Below are 26222 nucleotides of genomic sequence, written 5' to 3'. Positions count from 1 at the left end.
ACTCACTTAACTTTATTATGGGAGAAACATGATTAACTTAAAAAATAGTGGTCGAATCGACTGTTTTTATTCGATAGTTACCAACACTAATTCAATTTTAGTTGGGGCAGTAAGGAAATGCACTTTTTTATTAGAACATAATTAGCGTTGGGAACTATGGCTAATCAGTCGCTAGTTTCGGTTCGACTGATTGTATTACTTTTTACTATCGATTGTTTTTGAGTCGTGTACTTTTAGTTACTATTTTCGGTTCTACTAGTTTCATTCGACTGCTTTTTAACGTTCTGACTCTGTCGTCCTAGGCGCGACCTTGACAAAAATGTATACCGAATTTATGCTTTCCTAGATTTATATATAATATATTTAGTTTTATGATTTTTTTGGTAGTTTGCTTCTAAATAAAAATATATTGTATATTAATATAGCAACACTTTGGAACGATATTTTTCAAGATTGTTAATGTAATAGGGTAAAAAATTAAAATTGTGAATGACAAATAAGTAATAGGTAATATTTCTTTTGATTGACTTTTTGGTGTGTATCTAACACCCTCGGTTTTTGTTAGAAAATATTTCTGTCCGATAATAAATAAAGCATTAATTTTATTTTAAAAAGCTCTAGTAGTTATTGTGCGATCATTTTTAATTCATGGTTATTGTAATACATGTTATATATCACATAGTAATACATGTTTAGTTTAAGTTGTATTGTATTGTTTATATTTATTTAGTATATTGTTTAAAAATAGCAATTCATCTCAGAACATTCAAATATAAAAGTAACTCCACTTCCTTTAAAATGTAAGTATTATAGATATATTAATAGTATTCAGTAATGTTTTTCTTTTTCTTTTTTAAAGTTAGTACGTGAAGGAATACGTCTCGCGTATACTAAGGTTGTAAAATATAAGCAAATATTAAATTAATTGCTCCAAGCAATTATATCCGTCCTTTCCTCTCTTACAATTTATATAGGAAAGGGATCGAACATACTCGTCTGACATTAAGAATTAAAATAAAAAGCCAAGCCGTGCATTAGATTTTGCATATTTTGTAGTGGTTAGTAGGCATGTTGGCCACAAAAAATATCGATATGTCGAAGGAAAAAATATATATATTTTTTGCAATAAGTATAAGATATATCGATATTTTACAAAAAAATGTATGTATATTTTTAATTGAAAATAAACGTAGTCAAATATTAGCCTAAAAAATATTTTTTTCTAAAACTCTTAAGGAATAACGGTATTTTTGATAAACCATTAAAATTAAGTACCAGAATTCACTAAACGTTTAAAAGTAAGTTCCGATTTGAAAGTTTTTTTTAATTGTACTTAATCTTCTGAAATTATATCATCTAAAAAATATCGATATATCGACAAAAAAATATCGATATTTTTTCTGCATCCCTAGCGGCTAGTTATTTAAATTTTTGTGTTGATAGTGCTGTATGGAGATAGCTGATACACGATTTTAAAGTTCTTCAAGTCGTAAAAATGTCGAAGAAGCGAAGATCAGTTAGCGGGTCTCAAAAAACCAAATCACAGACTGATCCAGACGTACCGGATCAAAATACAGAAAATATAATCAATGATGTAGTCAGGTACATTATCCTTAAAGCTGACGAAAATTCATTTTATACCAGATCCGAATTAAATCAAAATGTAATTCACAAAAAGGGCCAATGCGTGGATAGTGTTATACAACAAGCAATTAAGGTTCTGGAAAATGTTGGTATTATTATTGTTATATGGATGTTGTTGATATTGTTTTGCATACATTTTTAGGTATATGGTTACACACTTACTGAATATGATGATGTAAAAATGAAAAAAAAATTTATTTTTTAATTAGTATGTTGCCTCCTGTAAATTATTCCGATGAAGAGGAAGAATGTGTTTCTAGTTATGAAACTGGTTCAAATGTACCAAATGCTGCTCACAAGATACTGACTCTATTAATTTTATCCCATATATTTATGACAAACGCGCCAGTATCAGACAGTGAGCTCTACGATACCATTCCTTTATTGTTTTTATATTGTTGATTTATTATTTCAGAATCCCTTTATAGTTTCCTGAAGTCCTTGGATATTGATGTAGAAGTTGAGCATCCATTTTTCGGTAAAGTCAAAGAATATATAAGAGAAACCTTGATAAAGAATTATTACCTTCACTGTGAGTTTGATGAGAAAACGAAAATACAAACTTTCCAATGGGGGATTCGAGCTGAAATTGAAATCTCAAAGATGAAGGTTTTACAGTTCGTGTGTGAGGTAACTATTTCAGTTGACTTATAAGCACATTGTCAGGTTATTATTGATTTACAGATGTATGGAAATAAGCAACCAAAAGACTGGCCAGAACATTACAGAGCGGCCGAGAATCAGTTCAAAGAAAGAGAAGAGCTAAAGGAAGAAACAAGGGATGAATCAAGCTAGTCACCGATACTGGTAGAACTACAATATAAAGTTTATTTGTATACAAAAATTGTATCTTCTTAACTAATACAATATAAATAAAAAGATATAGGAAAATGTTAAATCTCATTGGTCCTTACATTGCGTTGTAAGCTGGGCCGCGACCTCCTTCTGGGACCACCCAGTTATTCTGGCTGGGGTCCTTGATGTTGCACGTCTTACGGTGGATGGCCCTCTCCAGAATCGAGTGGCACAAACTCATACACACCAGCGGGACAATAACAATCTTCGAGTCCGTCGAAGATGCCTAAGTTTCGTTTGACAGGATTTTGCGAGTTTAAAGTGTTGCATAACATAATTTGTGTTATACACTATATGTACGCTTTTAGTTGACTTTAAAAGATTCCAGTTGTGTTTTGATGACATTTGGGTGATTATTTTATGAACTTTTAAACAATTCATTAATAAAAAAAACTTATTTTTGTGTAATGCTCTAATTTTTCATTAGGTACAATCCTTTTAACTAACTTTCGGCAAGGTAATAAAACCCGTGGCAAAGCTACTACTAAGCATCCTCCAGGAAAAGTGAGATTGGGGATACTGTGAAAACTGCCGGTGCCCTGGTGAGATCCTATTGCCGTCTTCGAAGTGATGCTTTATGAACGGATGGTGTTTGAACCTGCGAAGAAACGAACATTACCGCATTACCGATCTTTGGATATTCAGTTCTTTTGGAATTCCTTGTACGGGCTCAGGTACAGATTGATGTAATCCAAACCCGACGGCGATCAGGGATACCTCGTCGTTAAATGATACAGAAAGGATCCTCCGTAGGTGTTCTTATCCAAGGGCCAGCCGATGGTGTGCTCCGCGCATCCGGTTTATGTTTGAATCATTCGTCGCGATATCTTTAACGCTCCCGTCATCGTTGTACAGGACTTCGGAAGGTGCATAACCCGGGCCCACTGCCTCAGCTTGCTCTCCCAACCACTGAATAACGTGTCCCAGCGGGACGATATAGTTCCCGTGATTAAACATCGGAGTTCCTGACGAAATATCATTTATTCAATATATAAATCGATTTAAGACAAAGAATCCAACCTGGCAGGGCTGGTACCGGAATCCTACCGGTGCTAGTTAATAGACCGAACTTATCCTCCGTTAGGAGAGTGTTCAGAGGCGCGCCCTTCTCTTTCCAGTCCCATTTATGGGGCCTTCTCGACGATGATTACCTAAAAATCTATGTTCCGTATAGACCACCGATCAAGTGTGCTATGACTTCGATTCCACCGACCCTGATTTTCTTCCCTTCCGCGTCCAACAGTTGTTTGGCTCGTATAGTCGCGCTTATTCCAGTTGCACCATCGCCGACTATCAGAATATCAGTTTACATCTAGAATGTGTAATTTAAGAAAAATTAATCCTTTCAAGGTAAGTAATAATTTTAGCATGACATGTCAGACAGAAATTGTGAAGAATATATATTATAAATTTAAATAGTGTAGATACTTAAAGTGGTAGAAAAAAATAGTGTTTTAAGATGGGCATATATTTTTTCAGACTATTGAAGAAGAATTAACAGACTGTAACAGGAATAAAGCCAAAGCCAAGTCTCTTTGAAACAATTTTTTTGTTTTAATACGGACAAATTCTATGCATATTTATAATCAGACTTATAGACAGACAGGTAAAATAATAAAAATGATATCAATAAAATAATTGGTTATATAATGTTTAATTCATAATAATATATATTGTACAATTTTCTTAATATGTCACTCAAATTACCAATATTAATCTACGGGATAACGATGTCTTCTTTTCTTACTTAAATGGTAGTTGTTAAAAATAGAACCTTTTTTATTTATTATTATAGCAATAATATAGAATAAATTATGCTTTAATGAAAAAACAGCTGAATCATAGTGCATTTTATATTAAAATTACCTTTCCATCTTGGATCTTCTTCTCTTGGATGAATGAAATATAGTGTGTTATCTTAGAAAATTGATCCGAATATATTCCTATTTAACCCAACTGCTGGACTAGAAAATATGATTAGTTATATTTAAGAGTTCAAAGGTTACTTCACAATATACTATAAATAAAATAAAGCTCCAGACAATAATTGTATCATTACATATGATCATTTTAAGCTATAAAATTTAAAATATCTTATAAAATTTATTTTCGACAAATTAATTAAATATTCCGAATTAAAATGAAATTTTAGATATTTTCAACGAATTCCCTAAATGCAAACTCATTTTCTTTTACTTTAACAAGGAATTGTATAATTAAAGGTAACAGAAATACCTTACTCAGAAAATCAAATTCCAACTCAGAGGTTCAAACAAAATATATCAAAATAAACTGAGCTCAGTGCAATTTTTATTTATTAACCTTTGCCAACAAAGTAACTTATATCTATAAATGTAATTTTATGAAAATCGGTCTTATAACATAAATATAATACTAAATAACACATAAAGTCACAGTTCAGAATCCTTTTTCTCATCTTCTATGTTGATTGTCTCCTATATATCAATCTTGGAATAATTCTATGTCCAAAATATTACTACAATATTAAATAAGTGTATTTTCATCTGTAATAAGATTGTGGGAAAATAAAAATGATACGGCAAGACCGATTGTTTAGAAACAGACATTTGACAAGATTGTAGAAATTTGTTTTTTGGGTTGCCGAGCGAATTTAAACCAAATAAAATTACCTGACATCTGTGGATTTTTCGAAAAATTTATCTAGTAATCCTAGTTAATAGACCACATTCAATCCATATTTAGCTACTAGGTCACGAGAATTTTTGATATTTACGCCTTCACCCAGGCACATCTAAATAATAATGTATGGAAAAAGGTTTTAAAAAACTCTGTATCAATAATTACTTACAAAAGCTTATATTGTTCCCAATCAGAAGACTGCGTAGTATTGTTCATTCTCAAGGAACTCAGTATACTGTACTTCTAAGTTTAAAAGGTGACCTAATTTTAAGATTTGTTGGAATTGGCATCATCCTGAAAATAGACTATAAAAATACACTTGATATCATAAAAACTAATTTAAATTACCTCTGACGTGCCTTGTACTTTACCAATAAGACCGTTGTCAAAATCTACCACATTGTCAAACATTCTATCAATCATATCGAAAATAGTCTACAATTTTGTTTTTCTATTTTTATTTTTGGACTTTGTTGGTTGCTGGAGAGGAGTTTTAGAGTTTTCTTGCTGTTTGTGTGTTTACCCTTCAATCTCAGGAATATTCACTAAACCAGGTAACATTTTCAGAAGCGATCCTTTTTCGATCTTCCTGATCCAGCGACTTCTAAATCATCAACCGTGCATTTTGTTGTAAATGATTTCTTATGGGCTGGCCCAGACTATCTCCAAGTTAACCTCCAAATTACGTTTTTGAGCAGCTTCATACACAATAAAAATGGGTAATTTTATCATTTGATTTTGTTCTTTGCAATTACCTGAAATAAAGGTAAGTTATCTAATCATCATTTTCTATAATAAATTGTCTACCCATTGCTTCAAATGAGAACTCCTCCTTGTTTTGTTAATATAATTTAGAGCTTGCAATGCAGCTTCATTACGAGCATTTTTTATCGTTTGCGCCTCTCCATAAAATTTGACGTCGTTGACGTTAAAATGGACTTTGAAAGGTCCCTTCGTGTCAGAATCATTTCTTCTAACATGAAGAGTATCATTAAAATGAACCGTGTCATTCATTTTATGCAAATAAGATTTTTTCTCTGAAATGTCTGGTGATGCAGTCTTGCCTTCTATTTGTTCCTAAAAGGCACCTTATTTATATGTCTATATTTAACTAAACAATATTGAATACCAAAATATCATTAATTATAGAGTATTGTACAGACATCCTTACCTTTAATGCTAAATTGTTTAGTAAAGCTACAGGTGTTTCTTCAGGTTCTTTTCACTCTTTTTGATCTTCAAAGAATGATGTTGATATTCTGTATTTTTCAGAGCCCTCTGTGCAGCTTTCCTTTGAGCATTCTTCAAGCTTTTATCATCCACTGCTTAATTTTCATTTCCTAAATAGAAAGCGATGGTAAAAACTGTATTGTGCAGAGGTCAATGAAATTTTTGATATATAATTGCATCTAATAATTTCACATTAATATACCTCTTCGTTAATTAATTCATATGAAAATGTAATATCATTACATTCAGCAATTCGTGACTAGAACTTAATGCGGATTTGTCTTCTGCTGGTTCACTAGTCAAACCTAAAACTCGGTTTGTTTCTGGCACAGAGGGATTATTTTTCCACGTTTCCGAATAAAGATACCACGATGAGGTATCTATTATTCTTCAAAGTTAAAAGCGTCCCAGATATAGATCCTTTTATACCAGTGAATTAACTATAAACATTGCTATTTACCAACAATAGAGTCCCTGTCGCCAAAAATATTTTTATATCATTTAATAACAATCCATAACTTAAGCTTAACAAGGAAAATAATAGTAGTATACAATTAAAGCAAATCATACTCAAATAATATAAAGAGAAAACATATATAACCGGGGAAACACACTAGAACTAACCTTAACATAATAATATAGAGCTGTAGGGGGTAAAAAAAATTTCGACATTCTTGATAAAAACTATCGATATTATTAGTAAAAATATAGATAATTTTGGCTAATCTATTGATTTGGTTTATATTGGTTTATTTTTTTTAATACCGTAGTTATTGCACTAAAGATTTCGGTATTTTTTTTCCTCCCATATATTGATTTTTTTCAATTATTTTCTATCGATATGTTTTCTGGCCGCGGACATATTTAAAAATATCAATTAACATATTAAAATACAATAAAATATTTGTGGGGTATTATTCCATTTCATAGAAAAATTCCATTCGTTTTTACAGATCCACAGAACATTCAAATATAAAAGTAATACTACTTCGTTTAAAATTAAATTATAAATTGCATGTTATTGCATGTAATTATTATAATACTATACAGTAATTTTTTTTTCTTGTCTTTTTTAAAGTTAGTTTATTATTAAGCCTATTGACTGGCGAGTTATTATTAAGCCTATTGACTTAGAAATTATCCCAGAAGACATCCCGTCTTACCCAGCCTGGTTACTGGCGTGACTGGGATCATTTTCCTTGTCGGATTTTGTACTCTTATCTAAGGGCATTCACAAACATCACAAATTTACTTACATGCCCCAGCAGAATTCGAACTCGCGACTATCGCAACAGGGGGACCATCCTGTCGCCTTTACTACTGCGGCAACTAAGCCAGCTATTAAATCGTTTATCATGAAAAAATATTTTATAAAATAAATAAACTTTTTTATAACTATTAATTTGTGATATGTATGGTTGCAGAATGTATGAGCAAATTTAAAAAATTCCCTTATTTCTCATATGATTTATCTACCAAATACTTCATTATAATGAATCAAAAATTATGGATAAATGATACAGGGTTTTGTAGAAGGGTCGGGGTCAGGATATAATGAGTCAAGTAATAAGGGGTCAAGTTAATGGTAGGTTTTATCAGGATAAACGATATAAATGTGCATGTATTTTGATTTTGTTGATTTGACATTTAGCATGATTTTTTTATTATTGAAATTCACGCCATTTCCTTTAGCTTGTAGGATTGGTTGCATATATCACTTTAATTCTCAACTCCCCACTCTAAACGTTTTTTCCGCTCTATTCTAGGTTTTATTTGAATTAAATATTGGGTTTATTTTGTGTTATGTCAGTTCTATTGCTGCTTTTTAACGTTATTATTCAGTTTCTTTAATAATAACAGGATAACAGTGCATTTAATTTGATTTGTGCTTTTAATGTGAAGATTTATGGTTTTTATATGAAAAAAATCAAAATACCGTGGGGTAAGGTAATGCTCTAAAACTGATTTTGTTTATAATGTATTTTTAATATGCAGGAATGGTTGATGGTGAACTGAAATCTTGATTCTTGATGTATTGAAACATTTTCGTACCACCGATCAAATCACCTTCAGAGACAGTAGTGTTGTATATTTTAATTGTTATGATAATATTTTACGTATATCAAATTACTAGAAGAAATTAAACTAAAAGTTTTTAATATACGAACAGTTTTTACTTCATTGAATATTCCATATTTATGTTTATTATATAAAAGGGAAGAATAAGAATATATATGTATATTTGCTTTTAGGTGCGCTGATTGTTATTCTACAATTTTAAAAATAATCTCACTTATGACGCCTTTGTTATAATGTATAAATTTTAAATTTTTCAATACTTAGGTTTTATTAAATGGAATTTGAAAATGGTTAGTAAGTGTTAGCTCATGATATATTTTGCGTATACTTTAATATGCAGACGTAAATTACTTCAATGATTATTATAAATCAAATATATTTTCGGGCATATATTGAAGATATTTTTAAGACAAATGTTAGTAACATCATTTTTAAATTACTCACTTAACTTTATTATGGGAGAAACATGATTAACTTAAAAAATAGTGGTCGAATCGACTGTTTTTATTCGATAGTTACCAACACTAATTCAATTTTAGTTGGGGCAGTAAGGAAATGCACTTTTTTATTAGAACATAATTAGCGTTGGGAACTATGGCTAATCAGTCGCTAGTTTCGGTTCGACTGATTGTATTACTTTTTACTATCGATTGTTTTTGAGTCGTGTACTTTTAGTTACTATTTTCGGTTCTACTAGTTTCATTCGACTGCTTTTTAACGTTCTGACTCTGTCGTCCTAGGCGCGACCTTGACAAAAATGTATACCGAATATATGCTTTCCTAGATTTATATATAATATATTTAGTTTTATGATTTTTTTGGTAGTTTGCTTCTAAATAAAAATATATTGTATATTAATATAGCAACACTTTGGAACGATATTTTTCAAGATTGTTAATGTAATAGGGTAAAAAATTAAAATTGTGAATGACAAATAAGTAATAGGTAATATTTCTTTTGATTGACTTTTTGGTGTGTATCTAACACCCTCGGTTTTTGTTAGAAAATATTTCTGTCCGATAATAAATAAAGCATTAATTTTATTTTAAAAAGCTCTAGTAGTTATTGTGCGATCATTTTTAATTCATGGTTATTGTAATACATGTTATATATCACATAGTAATACATGTTTAGTTTAAGTTGTATTGTATTGTTTATATTTATTTAGTATATTGTTTAAAAATAGCAATTCATCTCAGAACATTCAAATATAAAAGTAACTCCACTTCCTTTAAAATGTAAGTATTATAGATATATTAATAGTATTCAGTAATGTTTTTCTTTTTCTTTTTTAAAGTTAGTACGTGAAGGAATACGTCTCGCGTATACTAAGGTTGTAAAATATAAGCAAATATTAAATTAATTGCTCCAAGCAATTATATCCGTCCTTTCCTCTCTTACAATTTATATAGGAAAGGGATCGAACATACTCGTCTGACATTAAGAATTAAAATAAAAAGCCAAGCCGTGCATTAGATTTTGCATATTTTGTAGTGGTTAGTAGGCATGTTGGCCACAAAAAATATCGATATGTCGAAGGAAAAAATATATATATTTTTTGCAATAAGTATAAGATATATCGATATTTTACAAAAAAATGTATGTATATTTTTAATTGAAAATAAACGTAGTCAAATATTAGCCTAAAAAATATTTTTTTCTAAAACTCTTAAGGAATAACGGTATTTTTGATAAACCATTAAAATTAAGTACCAGAATTCACTAAACGTTTAAAAGTAAGTTCCGATTTGAAAGTTTTTTTTAATTGTACTTAATCTTCTGAAATTATATCATCTAAAAAATATCGATATATCGACAAAAAAATATCGATATTTTTTCTGCATCCCTAGCGGCTAGTTATTTAAATTTTTGTGTTGATAGTGCTGTATGGAGATAGCTGATACACGATTTTAAAGTTCTTCAAGTCGTAAAAATGTCGAAGAAGCGAAGATCAGTTAGCGGGTCTCAAAAAACCAAATCACAGACTGATCCAGACGTACCGGATCAAAATACAGAAAATATAATCAATGATGTAGTCAGGTACATTATTCTTAAAGCTGACGAAAATTCATTTTATACCAGATCCGAATTAAATCAAAATGTAATTCACAAAAAGGGCCAATGCGTGGATAGTGTTATACAACAAGCAATTAAGGTTCTGGAAAATGTTGGTATTATTATTGTTATATGGATGTTGTTGATATTGTTTTGCATACATTTTTAGGTATATGGTTACACACTTACTGAATATGATGATGTAAAAATGAAAAAAAAAATTTATTTTTTAATTAGTATGTTGCCTCCTGTAAATTATTCCGATGAAGAGGAAGAATGTGTTTCTAGTTATGAAACTGGTTCAAATGTACCAAATGCTGCTCACAAGATACTGACTCTATTAATTTTATCCCATATATTTATGACAAACGCGCCAGTATCAGACAGTGAGCTCTACGATACCATTCCTTTATTGTTTTTATATTGTTGATTTATTATTTCAGAATCCCTTTATAGTTTCCTGAAGTCCTTGGATATTGATGTAGAAGTTGAGCATCCATTTTTCGGTAAAGTCAAAGAATATATAAGAGAAACCTTGATAAAGAATTATTACCTTCACTGTGAGTTTGATGAGAAAACGAAAATACAAACTTTCCAATGGGGGATTCGAGCTGAAATTGAAATCTCAAAGATGAAGGTTTTACAGTTCGTGTGTGAGGTAACTATTTCAGTTGACTTATAAGCACATTGTCAGGTTATTATTGATTTACAGATGTATGGAAATAAGCAACCAAAAGACTGGCCAGAACATTACAGAGCGGCCGAGAATCAGTTCAAAGAAAGAGAAGAGCTAAAGGAAGAAACAAGGGATGAATCAAGCTAGTCACCGATACTGGTAGAACTACAATATAAAGTTTATTTGTATACAAAAATTGTATCTTCTTAACTAATACAATATAAATAAAAAGATATAGGAAAATGTTAAATCTCATTGGTCCTTACATTGCGTTGTAAGCTGGGCCGCGACCTCCTTCTGGGACCACCCAGTTATTCTGGCTGGGGTCCTTGATGTTGCACGTCTTACGGTGGATGGCCCTCTCCAGAATCGAGTGGCACAAACTCATACACACCAGCGGGACAATAACAATCTTCGAGTCCGTCGAAGATGCCTAAGTTTCGTTTGACAGGATTTTGCGAGTTTAAAGTGTTGCATAACATAATTTGTGTTATACACTATATGTACGCTTTTAGTTGACTTTAAAAGATTCCAGTTGTGTTTTGATGACATTTGGGTGATTATTTTATGAACTTTTAAACAATTCATTAATAAAAAAAAACTTATTTTTGTGTAATGCTCTAATTTTTCATTAGGTACAATCCTTTTAACTAACTTTCGGCAAGGTAATAAAACCCGTGGCAAAGCTACTACTAAGCATCCTCCAGGAAAAGTGAGATTGGGGATACTGTGTAAACTGCCGGTGCCCTGGTGAGATCCTATTGCCGTCTTCGAAGTGATGCTTTATGAACGGATGGTGTTTGAACCTGCGAAGAAACGAACATTACCGCATTACCGATCTTTGGATATTCAGTTCTTTTGGAATTCCTTGTACGGGCTCAGGTACAGATTGATGTAATCCAAACCCGACGGCGATCAGGGATACCTCGTCGTTAAATGATACAGAAAGGATCCTCCGTAGGTGTTCTTATCCAAGGGCCAGCCGATGGTGTGCTCCGCGCATCCGGTTTATGTTTGAATCATTCGTCGCGATATCTTTAACGCTCCCGTCATCGTTGTACAGGACTTCGGAAGGTGCATAACCCGGGCCCACTGCCTCAGCTTGCTCTCCCAACCACTGAATAACGTGTCCCAGCGGGACGATATAGTTCCCGTGATTAAACATCGGAGTTCCTGACGAAATATCATTTATTCAATATATAAATCGATTTAAGACAAAGAATCCAACCTGGCAGGGCTAGTACCGGAATCCTACCGGTGCTAGTTAATAGACCGAACTTATCCTCCGTTAGGGGAGTGTTCAGAGGCGCGCCCTTCTCTTTCCAGTCCCATTTATGGGGCCTTCTCGACGATGATTACCTAAAAATCTATGTTCCGTATAGACCACCGATCAAGTGTGCTATGACTTCGATTCCACCGACCCTGATTTTCTTCCCTTCCGCGTCCAACAGTTGTTTGGCTCGTATAGTCGCGCTTATTCCAGTTGCACCATCGCCGACTATCAGAATATCAGTTTACATCTAGAATGTGTAATTTAAGAAAAATTAATCCTTTCAAGGTAAGTAATAATTTTAGCATGACATGTCAGACAGAAATTGTGAAGAATATATATTATAAATTTAAATAGTGTAGATACTTAAAGTGGTAGAAAAAAATAGTGTTTTAAGCTGGGCATATATTTTTTCAGACTATTGAAGAAGAATTAACAGACTGTAACAGGAATAAAGCCAAAGCCAAGTCTCTTTGAAACAATTTTTTTGTTTTAATACGGACAAATTCTATGCATATTTATAATCAGACTTATAGACAGACAGGTAAAATAATAAAAATGATATCAATAAAATAATTGGTTATATAATGTTTAATTCATAATAATATATATTGTACAATTTTCTTAATATGTCACTCAAATTACCAATATTAATCTACGGGATAACGATGTCTTCTTTTCTTACTTAAATGGTAGTTGTTAAAAATAGAACCTTTTTTATTTATTATTATAGCAATAATATAGAATAAATTATGTTTTAATGAAAAAACAGCTGAATCATAGTGCATTTTATATTAAAATTACCTTTCCATCTTGGATCTTCTTCTCTTGGATGAATGAAATATAGTGTGTTATCTTAGAAAATTGATCCGAATATATTCCTATTTAACCCAACTGCTGGACTAGAAAATATGATTAGTTATATTTAAGAGTTCAAAGGTTACTTCACAATATACTATAAATAAAATAAAGCTCCAGACAATAATTGTATCATTACATATAATCATTTTAAGCTATAAAATTTAAAATATCTTATAAAATTTATTTTCGACAAATTAATTAAATATTCCGAATTAAAATGAAATTTTAGATATTTTCAACGAATTCCCTAAATGCAAACTCATTTTCTTTTATTTTAACAGGGAATTGTATAATTAAAGGTAACAGAAATACCTTACTCAAAAAATCAAAGTCCAACTCAGAGGTTCAAACAAAATATATCAAAATAAACTGAGCTCAGTGCAATTTTTGTTTATTAACCTTTGCCAACAAAGTAACTTATATCTATAAATGTAATTTTATGAAAATCGGTCTTATAACATAAATATAATACTAAATAACACATAAAGTCACAGTTCAGAATCCTTTTTCTCATCTTCTATGTTGATTGTCTCCTATATATCAATCTTGGAATAATTCTATGTCCAAAATATTACTACAATATTAAATAAGTGTATTTTCATCTGTAATAAGATTGTGGGAAAATAAAAATGATACGGCAAGACCGATTGTTTAGAAACAGACATTTGACAAGATTGTAGAAATTTGTTTTTTGGGTTGCCGAGCGAATTTAAACCAAATAAAATTACCTGACATCTGTGGAATTTTCGAAAAATTTATCTAGTAATCCTAGTTAATAGAGCACATTCAATCCATATTTAGCTACTAGGTCACGAGAATTTTTGATATTTACGCCTTCACCCAAGCACATCTAAATAATAATGTAAGGAAAAAGGCTTTAAAAAACTCTGTATCAATAATTTCTTACAAAAGCTTATATTGTTCCCAATCATAAGACTGCGTAGTGTTGTTCATTCTCAAGGAACTCAGTATATTGTACTTCTAAGTTTAAAAGGTGACCTAATTTTAAGATTTGTTGGAATTGGCATCATCCTGAAAATAGACTATAAAAATACACTTGATATCATAAAAACTAATTTAAATTACCTCTGACATGCCTTGTACTTTACCAATAAGACCGTTGTCAAAATCTACCACATTGTCAAACATTCTATCAATCATATCGAAAATAGTCTACAATTTTGTTTTCCTATTTTTATTTTTGGACTTTGTTGGTTGCTGGAGAGGAGTTTTAGAGTTTTCTTGCTGTTTGTGTGTTTACCCTTCAATCTCAGGAATATTCACTAAACCAGGTAACATTTTCAGAAGCGATCCTTTTTCGATCTTCCTGATCCAGCGACTTCTAAATCATCAACCGTGCATTTTGTTGTAAATGATTTCTTATGGGCTGGCCCAGACTATCTCCAAGTTAACCTCCAAATTACGTTTTTGAGCAGCTTCATACACAATAAAAATGGGTAATTTTATCATTTGATTTTGTTCTTTGCAATTATCTGAAATAAAGGTAAGTTATCTAATCATCATTTTCTATAATAAATTGTCTACCCATTGCTTCAAATGAGAACTCCTCCTTGTTTTGTTAATATAATTTAGAGCTTGCAATGCAGCTTCATTACGAGCATTTTTTATCGTTTGCGCCTCTCCATAAAATTTGACGTCGTTGACGTTAAAATGGACTTTGAAAGGTCCCTTCGTGTCAGAATCAATTCTTCTAACATGAAGAGTATCATTAAAATGAACCGTGTCATTCATTTTATGCAAATAAGATTTTTTCTCTGAAATGTCTGGTGATGCAGTCTTGCCTTCTATTTGTTCCTAAAAGGCACCTTATTTATATGTCTATATTTAACTAAACAATATTGAATACCAAAATATCATTAATTATAGAGTATTGTACAGACATCCTTACCTTTAATGCTAAATTGTTTAGTAAAGCTACAGGTGTTTCTTCAGGTTCTTTTCACTCTTTTTGATCTTCAAAGAATGATGTTGATATTCTGTATTTTTCAGAGCCCTCTGTGCAGCTTTCCTTTGAGCATTCTTCAAGCTTTTACCATCCACTGCTTAATTTTCATTTTCTAAATAGAAAGCGATGGTAAAAACTGTATTGTGCAGAGGTCAATGAAATTTTTGATATATAATTGCATCTAATAATTTCACATTAATATACCTCTTCGTTAATTAATTCATATGAAAATGTAATATCATTACATTCAGCAATTCGTGACTAGAACTTAATGCGGATTTGTCTTCTGCTGGTTCACTAGTCAAACCTAAAACTCGGTTTGTTTCTGGCACAGAGGGATTATTTTTCCACGTTTCCGAATAAAGATACCACGATGAGGTATCTATTATTCTTCAAAGTTAAAAGCGTCCCAGATATAGATCCTTTTATACCAGTGAATTAACTATAAACATTGCTATTTACCAACAATAGAGTCCCTGTCGCCAAAAATATTTTTATATCATTTAATAACAATCCATAACTTAAGCTTAACAAGGAAAATAATAGTAGTATACAATTAAAGCAAATCATACTCAAATAATATAAAGAGAAAACATATATAACCGGGGAAACACACTAGAACTAACCTTAACATAATAATATAGAGCTGTAGGGGGTAAAAAAAATTTCGATATTCTTGATAAAAACTATCGATATTATTAGTAAAAATATAGATAATTTTGGCTAATCTATTGATTTGGTTTATATTGGTTTATTTTTTTTAATACCGTAGTTATTGCACTAAAGATTTCGGTATTTTTTTTCCTCCCATATATTGATTTTTTAAAATTATTTTCTATCGATATGTTTTCTGGCCGCGGACATATTTAAAAATATCAATTAACATATTAAAATACAATAAAATATTTGTGGGGTATTATTCCATTTCATAGAAAAATTCCATTCTTTTTTACAGATCCACAGAACATTCAAATATAAAAGTAATACTACTTCGTTTAAAATTAAATTATAAATTGCATGTTATTGCATGTAATTATTATAATACTATACAGTAATTTTTTTTTCTTGTCTTTTTTAAAGTTAGTTTATTATTAAGCCTACTGACTGGCGAGTGGCCAACTTAGAAATTATCCCAGAAGACATCCCGTCTTACCCAGCCTGGTTACTGGCGTGACTGGGATCATTTTCCTTGTCGGATTTTGTACTCTTACCTAAGGGCATTCACAAACATCACAAATTTACTTACATGCCCCAGCAGAATTCGAACTCGCGACTATCGCAACAGGGGGACCATCCTGTCGCCTTTACTACTGCGGCAACTAAGCCAGCTATTAAATCGTTTATCATGAAAAAATATTTTATAAAATAAATAAACTTTTTTATAACTATTAATTTGTGATATGTATGGTTGCAGAATGTATGAGCAAATTTAAAAAATTCCCTTATTTCTCATATGATTTATCTACCAAATACTTCATTATAATGAATCAAAAATTATGGATAAATGATACAGGGTTTTGTAGAAGGGTCGGGGTCAGGATATAATGAGTCAAGTAATAAGGGGTCAAGTTAATGGTAGGTTTTATCAGGATAAACGATATAAATGTGCATGTATTTTGATTTTGTTGATTTGACATTTAGCATGATTTTTTTATTATTGAAATTCACGCCATTTCCTTTAGCTTGTAGGATTGGTTGCATATATCACTTTAATTCTCAACTCCCCACTCTAAACGTTTTTTCCGCTCTATTCTAGGTTTTATTTGAATTAAATATTGGGTTTATTTTGTGTTATGTCAGTTCTATTGCTGCTTTTTAACGTTATTATTCGGTTTCTTTAATAATAACAGGATAACAGTGCATTTAATTTGATTTGTGCTTTTAATGTGAAGATTTATGGTTTTTATATGAAAAAAATCAAAATACCGTGGGGTAAGGTAATGCTCTAAAACTGATTTTGTTTATAATGTATTTTTAATGTGCAGGAATGGTTGATGGTGAACTGAAATCTTGATTCTTGATGTATTGAAACATTTTCGTACCACCGATCAAATCACCTTCAGAGACAGTAGTGTTGTATATTTTAATTGTTATGATAATATTTTACGTATATCAAATTACTAGAAGAAATTAAACTAAAAGTTTTTAATATACGAACAGTTTTTACTTCATTGAATATTCCATATTTATGTTTATTATATAAAAGGGAAGAATAAGAATATATATGTATATTTGCTTTTAGGTGCGCTGATTGTTATTCTACAATTTTAAAAATAATCTCACTTATGACGCCTTTGTTATAATGTATAAATTTTAAATTTTTCAATACTTAGGTTTTATTAAATGGAATTTGAAAATGGTTAGTAAGTGTTAGCTCATGATATATTTTGCGTATACTTTAATATGCAGACGTAAATTACTTCAATGATTATTATAAATCAAATATATTTTCGGGCATATATTGAAGATATTTTTAAGACAAATGTTAGTAACATCATTTTTAAATTACTCACTTAACTTTATTATGGGAGAAACATGATTAACTTAAAAAATAGTGGTCGAATCGACTGTTTTTATTCGATAGTTACCAACACTAATTCAATTTTAGTTGGGGCAGTAAGGAAATGCACTTTTTTATTAGAACATAATTAGCGTTGGGAACTATGGCTAATCAGTCGCTAGTTTCGGTTCGACTGATTGTATTACTTTTTACTATCGATTGTTTTTGAGTCGTGTACTTTTAGTTACTATTTTCGGTTCTACTAGTTTCATTCGACTGCTTTTTAACGTTCTGACTCTGTCGTCCTAGGCGCGACCTTGACAAAAATGTATACCGAATTTATGCTTTCCTAGATTTATATATAATATATTTAGTTTTATGATTTTTTTGGTAGTTTGCTTCTAAATAAAAATATATTGTATATTAATATAGCAACACTTTGGAACGATATTTTTCAAGATTGTTAATGTAATAGGGTAAAAAATTAAAATTGTGAATGACAAATAAGTAATAGGTAATATTTCTTTTGATTGACTTTTTGGTGTGTATCTAACACCCTCGGTTTTTGTTAGAAAATATTTCTGTCCGATAATAAATAAAGCATTAATTTTATTTTAAAAAGCTCTAGTAGTTATTGTGCGATCATTTTTAATTCATGGTTATTGTAATACATGTTATATATCACATAGTATTACATGTTTAGTTTAAGTTGTATTGTATTGTTTATATTTATTTAGTATATTGTTTAAAAATAGCAATTCATCTCAGAACATTCAAATATAAAAGTAACTCCACTTCCTTTAAAATGTAAGTATTATAGATATATTAATAGTATTCAGTAATGTTTTTCTTTTTCTTTTTTAAAGTTAGTACGTGAAGGAATACGTCTCGCGTATACTAAGGTTGTAAAATATAAGCAAATATTAAATTAATTGCTCCAAGCAATTATATCCGTCCTTTCCTCTCTTACAATTTATATAGGAAAGGGATCGAACATACTCGTCTGACATTAAGAATTAAAATAAAAAGCCAAGCCGTGCATTAGATTTTGCATATTTTGTAGTGGTTAGTAGGCATGTTGGCCACAAAAAATATCGATATGTCGAAGGAAAAAATATATATATTTTTTGCAATAAGTATAAGATATATCGATATTTTACAAAAAAATGTATGTATATTTTTAATTGAAAATAAACGTAGTCAAATATTAGCCTAAAAAATATTTTTTTCTAAAACTCTTAAGGAATAACGGTATTTTTGATAAACCATTAAAATTAAGTACCAGAATTCACTAAACGTTTAAAAGTAAGTTCCGATTTGAAAGTTTTTTTTAATTGTACTTAATCTTCTGAAATTATATCATCTAAAAAATATCGATATATCGACAAAAAAATATCGATATTTTTTCTGCATCCCTAGCGGCTAGTTATTTAAATTTTTGTGTTGATAGCAGGGGTGTGCAACTACAATGCTAAGTGGTGGGGCAAAATCTTGTTTAGTCCAATCATTGGTGGCGCTGACAACGTGAATTTGATTGGTTAGTTTAAAAATATTATATAGAATCCTGTAAGGAAAATAATATGCTTTGATTGGTCAGCCATTTCACGTGACTATTTTATGACGTCACATTCGCTGGCCAATAATATTTGAATGAAAATCGAATTTAATTTAAAAAACTAATTTATTAAAATAAAATCCTATACAAATATACATAAATGTAAATAATATAAATAATAATAAAAAACAACAGAAATATACATAATTGCAAAAAGCAAAAATAAATAAACTACAAAAATGTAAATAAAAAAAATTAAAAGCCCCATACTCCAGACAAAATAATTAAAATACTCTTCTATAACGCCTGCTCCCTTTTTCGTATTTGTTTAGTGCCATCAATTTTATAGGATCTATTAGAGTTCTATCTTGTATTTGTGCTATACTGAAGGTAAACTTTAAGTCCTTCCCTGTTAATATTGAATTAACTTGTTTAACCCAAAAATACAATGAACATTTGACAATAAGATTTAAAATGTGGTCTTCAAAATCGCTATGGACTGGGCAGTTGAAACGTTTAAAATTTATGTGTTTTTTTAAGACATCTCTCAGAATAACAGATATGCTATTTTTATGACAAAATCTAGGTATTAAATAAAAGAGATAGCTTAAAGATCTACAAACAGTATAGTAAAACAGTCTTGATGGAGTTGTTAATTTGGGTCTACGCGGCTGCATCGCTTCTATAAAATCAGTATCGAGTTTTTGATCTGTGGAACTACTTAATGTAGAATGTAGACAGATATTGCACGTTGTCTTTTTTCTCAGAAGTTTTATCAAATAGCCTGAAATATAGACTAACGTGCAACGTTCCACTCTTGTTTTCATCAGAGCAAAGTTCTCTGGAACTGAAAATATAGACTCAACTGGTGATTCTACAACCTCTGGTGATGCTACATCTCCAGTTAAAAAATAATGTAAGTTATCTAAAGCGCCAACATGTTCATCTTCTTCACAATTTGCTCCGGGCGAATGATGTGAAAAAAATGAAGTGATGATAAGTGCTTTAAAAGATTTCTCAAACATACTAGGCGAAGGATGTATGTTTCTAACTCCATGACTTCTAATAGATCCAAAAAAATTTTCTAAGGAATCTTGGTTAAGATTCCTTAAACAAATGTGATTATTTTTAAATTTAGACAAAACTGATTTCTTTAAGGAAATAAATCCCCTTAAAGTAGCAATTAAGTTTTTGATTGATGGCACAGTAACAAATACTTTCTTAACAGGGCAATAAAATTTGGCACTGTTTAAACACATAATAGCTCTACTCCAAAATTCCTCATGTGGTGAGCTAAAGGATAAGGCTTCAAGGAGAGGCCTGAATTCTGGCGCTGTTTTGCTGCTGGAATTGCAACTATCGAATAAACTATCCAAAAAGGCTATAACAGCACCTGTTTGTTCAGCATCGTTCGGAAGATTATCTTCTGAAAACAAGACAAAATTATAATTATTATTAATACATGATATATTTCAGCATACTTACTCCACTTTGAGAAAGTCACCAAATGTGAGGCCACTGTATAGCTGAACACTTGTGTACAAATCTTGACTTTCATCTTGTTTATTTTGCCTGGAATTACATGTTGTTCTGTTAATCTTGGGCATATCCTCATAGGCGCATCTCTATCGATGTAGTACAGATCTATAATATGCTCCCATTTTGCAATGTTTAGTTTGTTATCAAGTTTAATGTATAATTTTTTTTTTAACAAATTGTTCCGAATTCCTTTAAATAAATGAGGGATATCGTAAAGTGGAATTATCTTTTCCCCATTTACTTGAAATTCAGAACAACTTCTTGACTGGGTCAGCAAACTATTAATGGCAGCCTGATTAGCAGACCCTTGGTCGCAAACTGTGCAAAGGACCTTTAAACCTATCTCCCGACATTTTCCAATAACTTTAACAATCAAATGTTTTAATAATGTCGATTTAATTGGTCCTTTTGAATATGTGAAGGAGATAGGTTGTTTCCATTTTCTAAATAATCCTTTCACCATAAACACATTTACATAGTCTGCTATGGCTGCCCTTTTATAGCTCCCTGTATTCTCCAAGCCATCGATACAGTCTTCTTTAATATTATATTGCAAATTGGGAGCCAGGCTCATCTCGTCAAACATCACAATACAGGATCTATTTGCTCATTTAGCCCTGCTCGCATTGGGATTTGCCTAAGCAATGCTAAACAAGTACTCTTTGAGGGAAAAGCAAATATTTTTGACAATAATTTATAGGTCTTGCCGCTTGATTTTAAAAGAGCAATAGCAAAAACTTTTTCCTGAATTGTGAAACGTGTAGATTTAGGTGTCTTCGGTTGATTTGCCAATTGAGAAAAAAAGAAATCTACTGTTGGCTTATTAACATGTTCAAATAAGTTTTTTAGTAATTCTGCACGCAAACTTGAACTAATATTTGCAAATCTGCTTTTGAATGAGGCAACTAATCTCTTATTTCTTGTGACATGTTTATAAGACGTTACTACTTTGTTATAAATATCTTTAACTTCATCTGACAAATATGTTTGACGAGAGGAACCAAATTTCCTTATAATGCCACTGTAGCTTTTACGTGCTAAAAAAAAGCCCTAGTATTAACTATACAAATTATGTATCAAAAGTATTACCTTTTCGTGGAGTTTCTTTTATTGAACATTGCGATTGTTGTTCTAAAAAGTTAAAGATGTGTATAAGAACTACAAATATTTTAAAGATATTCTAAAATTAAATGGTTTTTATTGGTACCTTCTGGCAAGACTTCTTTATTTGGAGATATCACATTGACAGCACTCGAACAACTTGGAAGATTATTTAAATTAATGTTCTCATTGTTACCATTAACGTCTTTATAAATAAGTTGACTTTCTGTAAACAAACAATAAATAAACAAACATATAATAGATATATAGATAATTTTATATGTACCTGATAAAAACAATGTTGGATATGCATTTGCCCTAATACCTGTTCGTGAAGGAAGGGTTACCCTAAATTCTTCACTAAAATGTCTGTGACACACACGATGCCGGTGGTATATTTGCATTGTGGTTAATCCAGATAGTTTACTACTATTAACTTGATCGATCCATTTTTGGAAAAGAGCGGGATCATTCTTCGGGAACCGATGTCTGATTTCGGTAGTAGATTTACACCCAGGTACACTGCATCTTTTACTACACGGATGCATAGTAATAAATTTTTATATTACTCAATAACAATTAATGTAAAACAGAATATATAAACAACGTGAAACGAAGTTATCTTGACTTTAACAAACACCTAAACTTCAAACAACAATGGATGCCCGAAAATGATGGCCTCGCACAATTTGACCGAACCAATCACATTCCGTTTTAGTGGCGGTTCCAACAATTTAAAAACTAGCCAATCACAATTTGCGATCGCAGCGCTAAGGTTGATTGGACTAAACAAAACATTTCCCCAAGGTCGCCTATACCGTGAAATTTCTATTTTTTCTATGGTTGATAGTGCTGTATGGAGATAGCTGATACACGATTTTAAAGTTCTTCAAGTCGTAAAAATGTCGAAGAAGCGAAGATCAGTTAGCGGGTCTCAAAAAACCAAATCACAGACTGATCCAGACGTACCGGATCAAAATACAGAAAATATAATCAATGATGTAGTCAGGTACATTATTCTTAAAGCTGACGAAAATTCATTTTATACCAGATCCGAATTAAATCAAAATGTAATTCACAAAAAGGGCCAATGCGTGGATAGTGTTATACAACAAGCAATTAAGGTTCTGGAAAATGTTGGTATTATTATTGTTATATGGATGTTGTTGATATTGTTTTGCATACATTTTTAGGTATATGGTTACACACTTACTGAATATGATGATGTAAAAATGAAAAAAAAAATTTATTTTTTAATTAGTATGTTGCCTCCTGTAAATTATTCCGATGAAGAGGAAGAATGTGTTTCTAGTTATGAAACTGGTTCAAATGTACCAAATGCTGCTCACAAGATACTGACTCTATTAATTTTATCCCATATATTTATGACAAACGCGCCAGTATCAGACAGTGAGCTCTACGATACCATTCCTTTATTGTTTTTATATTGTTGATTTATTATTTCAGAATCCCTTTATAGTTTCCTGAAGTCCTTGGATATTGATGTAGAAGTTGAGCATCCATTTTTCGGTAAAGTCAAAGAATATATAAGAGAAACCTTGATAAAGAATTATTACCTTCACTGTGAGTTTGATGAGAAAACGAAAATACAAACTTTCCAATGGGGGATTCGAGCTGAAATTGAAATCTCAAAGATGAAGGTTTTACAGTTCGTGTGTGAGGTAACTATTTCAGTTGACTTATAAGCACATTGTCAGGTTATTATTGATTTACAGATGTATGGAAATAAGCAACCAAAAGACTGGCCAGAACATTACAGAGCGGCCGAGAATCAGTTCAAAGAAAGAGAAGAGCTAAAGGAAGAAACAAGGGATGAATCAAGCTAGTCACCGATACTGGTAGAACTACAATATAAAGTTTATTTGTATACAAAAATTGTATCTTCTTAACTAATACAATATAAATAAAAAGATATAGGAAAATGTTAAATCTCATTGGTCCTTACATTGCGTTGTAAGCTGGGCCGCGACCTCCTTCTGGGACCACCCAGTTATTCTGGCTGGGGTCCTTGATGTTGCACGTCTTACGGTGGATGGCCCTCTCCAGAATCGAGTGGCACAAACTCATACACACCAGCGGGACAATAACAATCTTCGAGTCCGTCGAAGATGCCTAAGTTTCGTTTGACAGGATTTTGCGAGTTTAAAGTGTTGCATAACATAATTTGTGTTATACACTATATGTACGCTTTTAGTTGACTTTAAAAGATTCCAGTTGTGTTTTGATGACATTTGGGTGATTATTTTATGAACTTTTAAACAATTCATTAATAAAAAAAACTTATTTTTGTGTAATGCTCTAATTTTTCATTAGGTACAATCCTTTTAACTAACTTTCGGCAAGGTAATAAAACCCGTGGCAAAGCTACTACTAAGCATCCTCCAGGAAAAGTGAGATTGGGGATACTGTGAAAACTGCCGGTGCCCTGGTGAGATCCTATTGCCGTCTTCGAAGTGATGCTTTATGAACGGATGGTGTTTGAACCTGCGAAGAAACGAACATTACCGCATTACCGATCTTTGGATATTCAGTACTTTTGGAATTCCTTGTACGGGCTCAGGTACAGATTGATGTAATCCAAACCCGACGGCGATCAGGGATACCTCGTCGTTAAATGATACAGAAAGGATCCTCCGTAGGTGTTCTTATCCAAGGGCCAGCCGATGGTGTGCTCCGCGCATCCGGTTTATGTTTGAATCATTCGTCGCGATATCTTTAACGCTCCCGTCATCGTTGTACAGGACTTCGGAAGGTGCATAACCCGGGCCCACTGCCTCAGCTTGCTCTCCCAACCACTGAATAACGTGTCCCAGCGGGACGATATAGTTCCCGTGATTAAACATCGGAGTTCCTGACGAAATATCATTTATTCAATATATAAATCGATTTAAGACAAAGAATCCAACCTGGCAGGGCTGGTACCGGAATCCTACCGGTGCTAGTTAATAGACCGAACTTATCCTCCGTTAGGGGAGTGTTCAGAGGCGCGCCCTTCTCTTTCCAGTCCCATTTATGGGGCCTTCTCGACGATGATTACCTAAAAATCTATGTTCCGTATAGACCACCGATCAAGTGTGCTATGACTTCGATTCCACCGACCCTGATTTTCTTCCCTTCCGCGTCCAACAGTTGTTTGGCTCGTATAGTCGCGCTTATTCCAGTTGCACCATCGCCGACTATCAGAATATCAGTTTACATCTAGAATGTGTAATTTAAGAAAAATTAATCCTTTCAAGGTAAGTAATAATTTTAGCATGACATGTCAGACAGAAATTGTGAAGAATATATATTATAAATTTAAATAGTGTAGATACTTAAAGTGGTAGAAAAAAATAGTGTTTTAAGCTGGGCATATATTTTTTCAGACTATTGAAGAAGAATTAACAGACTGTAACAGGAATAAAGCCAAAGCCAAGTCTCTTTGAAACAATTTTTTTGTTTTAATACGGACAAATTCTATGCATATTTATAATCAGACTTATAGACAGACAGGTAAAATAATAAAAATGATATCAATAAAATAATTGGTTATATAATGTTTAATTCATAATAATATATATTGTACAATTTTCTTAATATGTCACTCAAATTACCAATATTAATCTACGGGATAACGATGTCTTCTTTTCTTACTTAAATGGTAGTTGTTAAAAATAGAACCTTTTTTATTTATTATTATAGCAATAATATAGAATAAATTATGTTTTAATGAAAAAACAGCTGAATCATAGTGCATTTTATATTAAAATTACCTTTCCATCTTGGATCTTCTTCTCTTGGATGAATGAAATATAGTGTGTTATCTTAGAAAATTGATCCGAATATATTCCTATTTAACCCAACTGCTGGACTAGAAAATATGATTAGTTATATTTAAGAGTTCAAAGGTTACTTCACAATATACTATAAATAAAATAAAGCTCCAGACAATAATTGTATCATTACATATAATCATTTTAAGCTATAAAATTTAAAATATCTTATAAAATTTATTTTCGACAAATTAATTAAATATTCCGAATTAAAATGAAATTTTAGATATTTTCAACGAATTCCCTAAATGCAAACTCATTTTCTTTTATTTTAACAGGGAATTGTATAATTAAAGGTAACAGAAATACCTTACTCAAAAAATCAAAGTCCAACTCAGAGGTTCAAACAAAATATATCAAAATAAACTGAGCTCAGTGCAATTTTTATTTATTAACC

The 26222-nt window shown here is 31.4% G+C and overlaps 3 protein-coding genes and 2 long non-coding RNA genes across 5 annotated transcripts; 4 read left to right on the top strand and 1 right to left on the bottom strand.

The window, feature by feature from the left end:
- Nucleotides 1-1483: 1483 nt before the first annotated feature.
- LOC143197381 (uncharacterized) lies at nt 1484-1849 on the top strand. Its single transcript, XR_013005995.1, has 2 exons — nt 1484-1729; nt 1787-1849. It is a non-coding gene; the product is annotated as an uncharacterized LOC143197381 (long non-coding RNA).
- A 5-nt stretch (nt 1850-1854) lies between these two features.
- Nucleotides 1855-2457, top strand: LOC143197380 (non-structural maintenance of chromosomes element 3 homolog). Its single transcript, XM_076405762.1, has 3 exons — nt 1855-2002; nt 2060-2274; nt 2329-2457. Exons 1-3 carry the CDS (start codon nt 1855-1857, stop codon nt 2437-2439), a joined length of 474 nt encoding a protein of 157 aa, XP_076261877.1. The 3' UTR covers nt 2440-2457.
- A 2664-nt stretch (nt 2458-5121) lies between these two features.
- On the bottom strand, nt 5122-5751 carry LOC143197361 (uncharacterized). Its single transcript, XR_013005989.1, has 3 exons — nt 5509-5751; nt 5330-5454; nt 5122-5272 (listed from the first exon to the last, which is right to left on the bottom strand). It is a non-coding gene; the product is annotated as an uncharacterized LOC143197361 (long non-coding RNA).
- A 4626-nt stretch (nt 5752-10377) lies between these two features.
- On the top strand, nt 10378-11420 carry LOC143197520 (non-structural maintenance of chromosomes element 3 homolog). The gene is made up of 4 exons (XM_076406057.1): nt 10378-10636; nt 10694-10910; nt 10968-11182; nt 11237-11420. The coding sequence occupies exons 1-4, from the start codon at nt 10403-10405 to the stop codon at nt 11345-11347; spliced, it is 777 nt and encodes a 258-aa protein (XP_076262172.1). The 5' UTR covers nt 10378-10402; the 3' UTR covers nt 11348-11420.
- An 11449-nt stretch (nt 11421-22869) lies between these two features.
- LOC143196850 (non-structural maintenance of chromosomes element 3 homolog) lies at nt 22870-23912 on the top strand. Its single transcript, XM_076404720.1, has 4 exons — nt 22870-23128; nt 23186-23402; nt 23460-23674; nt 23729-23912. Exons 1-4 carry the CDS (start codon nt 22895-22897, stop codon nt 23837-23839), a joined length of 777 nt encoding a protein of 258 aa, XP_076260835.1. The 5' UTR covers nt 22870-22894; the 3' UTR covers nt 23840-23912.
- Nucleotides 23913-26222: the final 2310 nt, after the last annotated feature.

This window comes from Rhynchophorus ferrugineus, unplaced genomic scaffold (assembly GCF_030347505.1).
Source record: "Rhynchophorus ferrugineus isolate W39M unplaced genomic scaffold, kcgeb_rfMv2 rfM5, whole genome shotgun sequence".
NCBI lineage: Eukaryota > Metazoa > Arthropoda > Insecta > Coleoptera > Curculionidae > Rhynchophorus > Rhynchophorus ferrugineus.
This window is presented reverse-complemented; position numbering and strand designations above follow the sequence as displayed.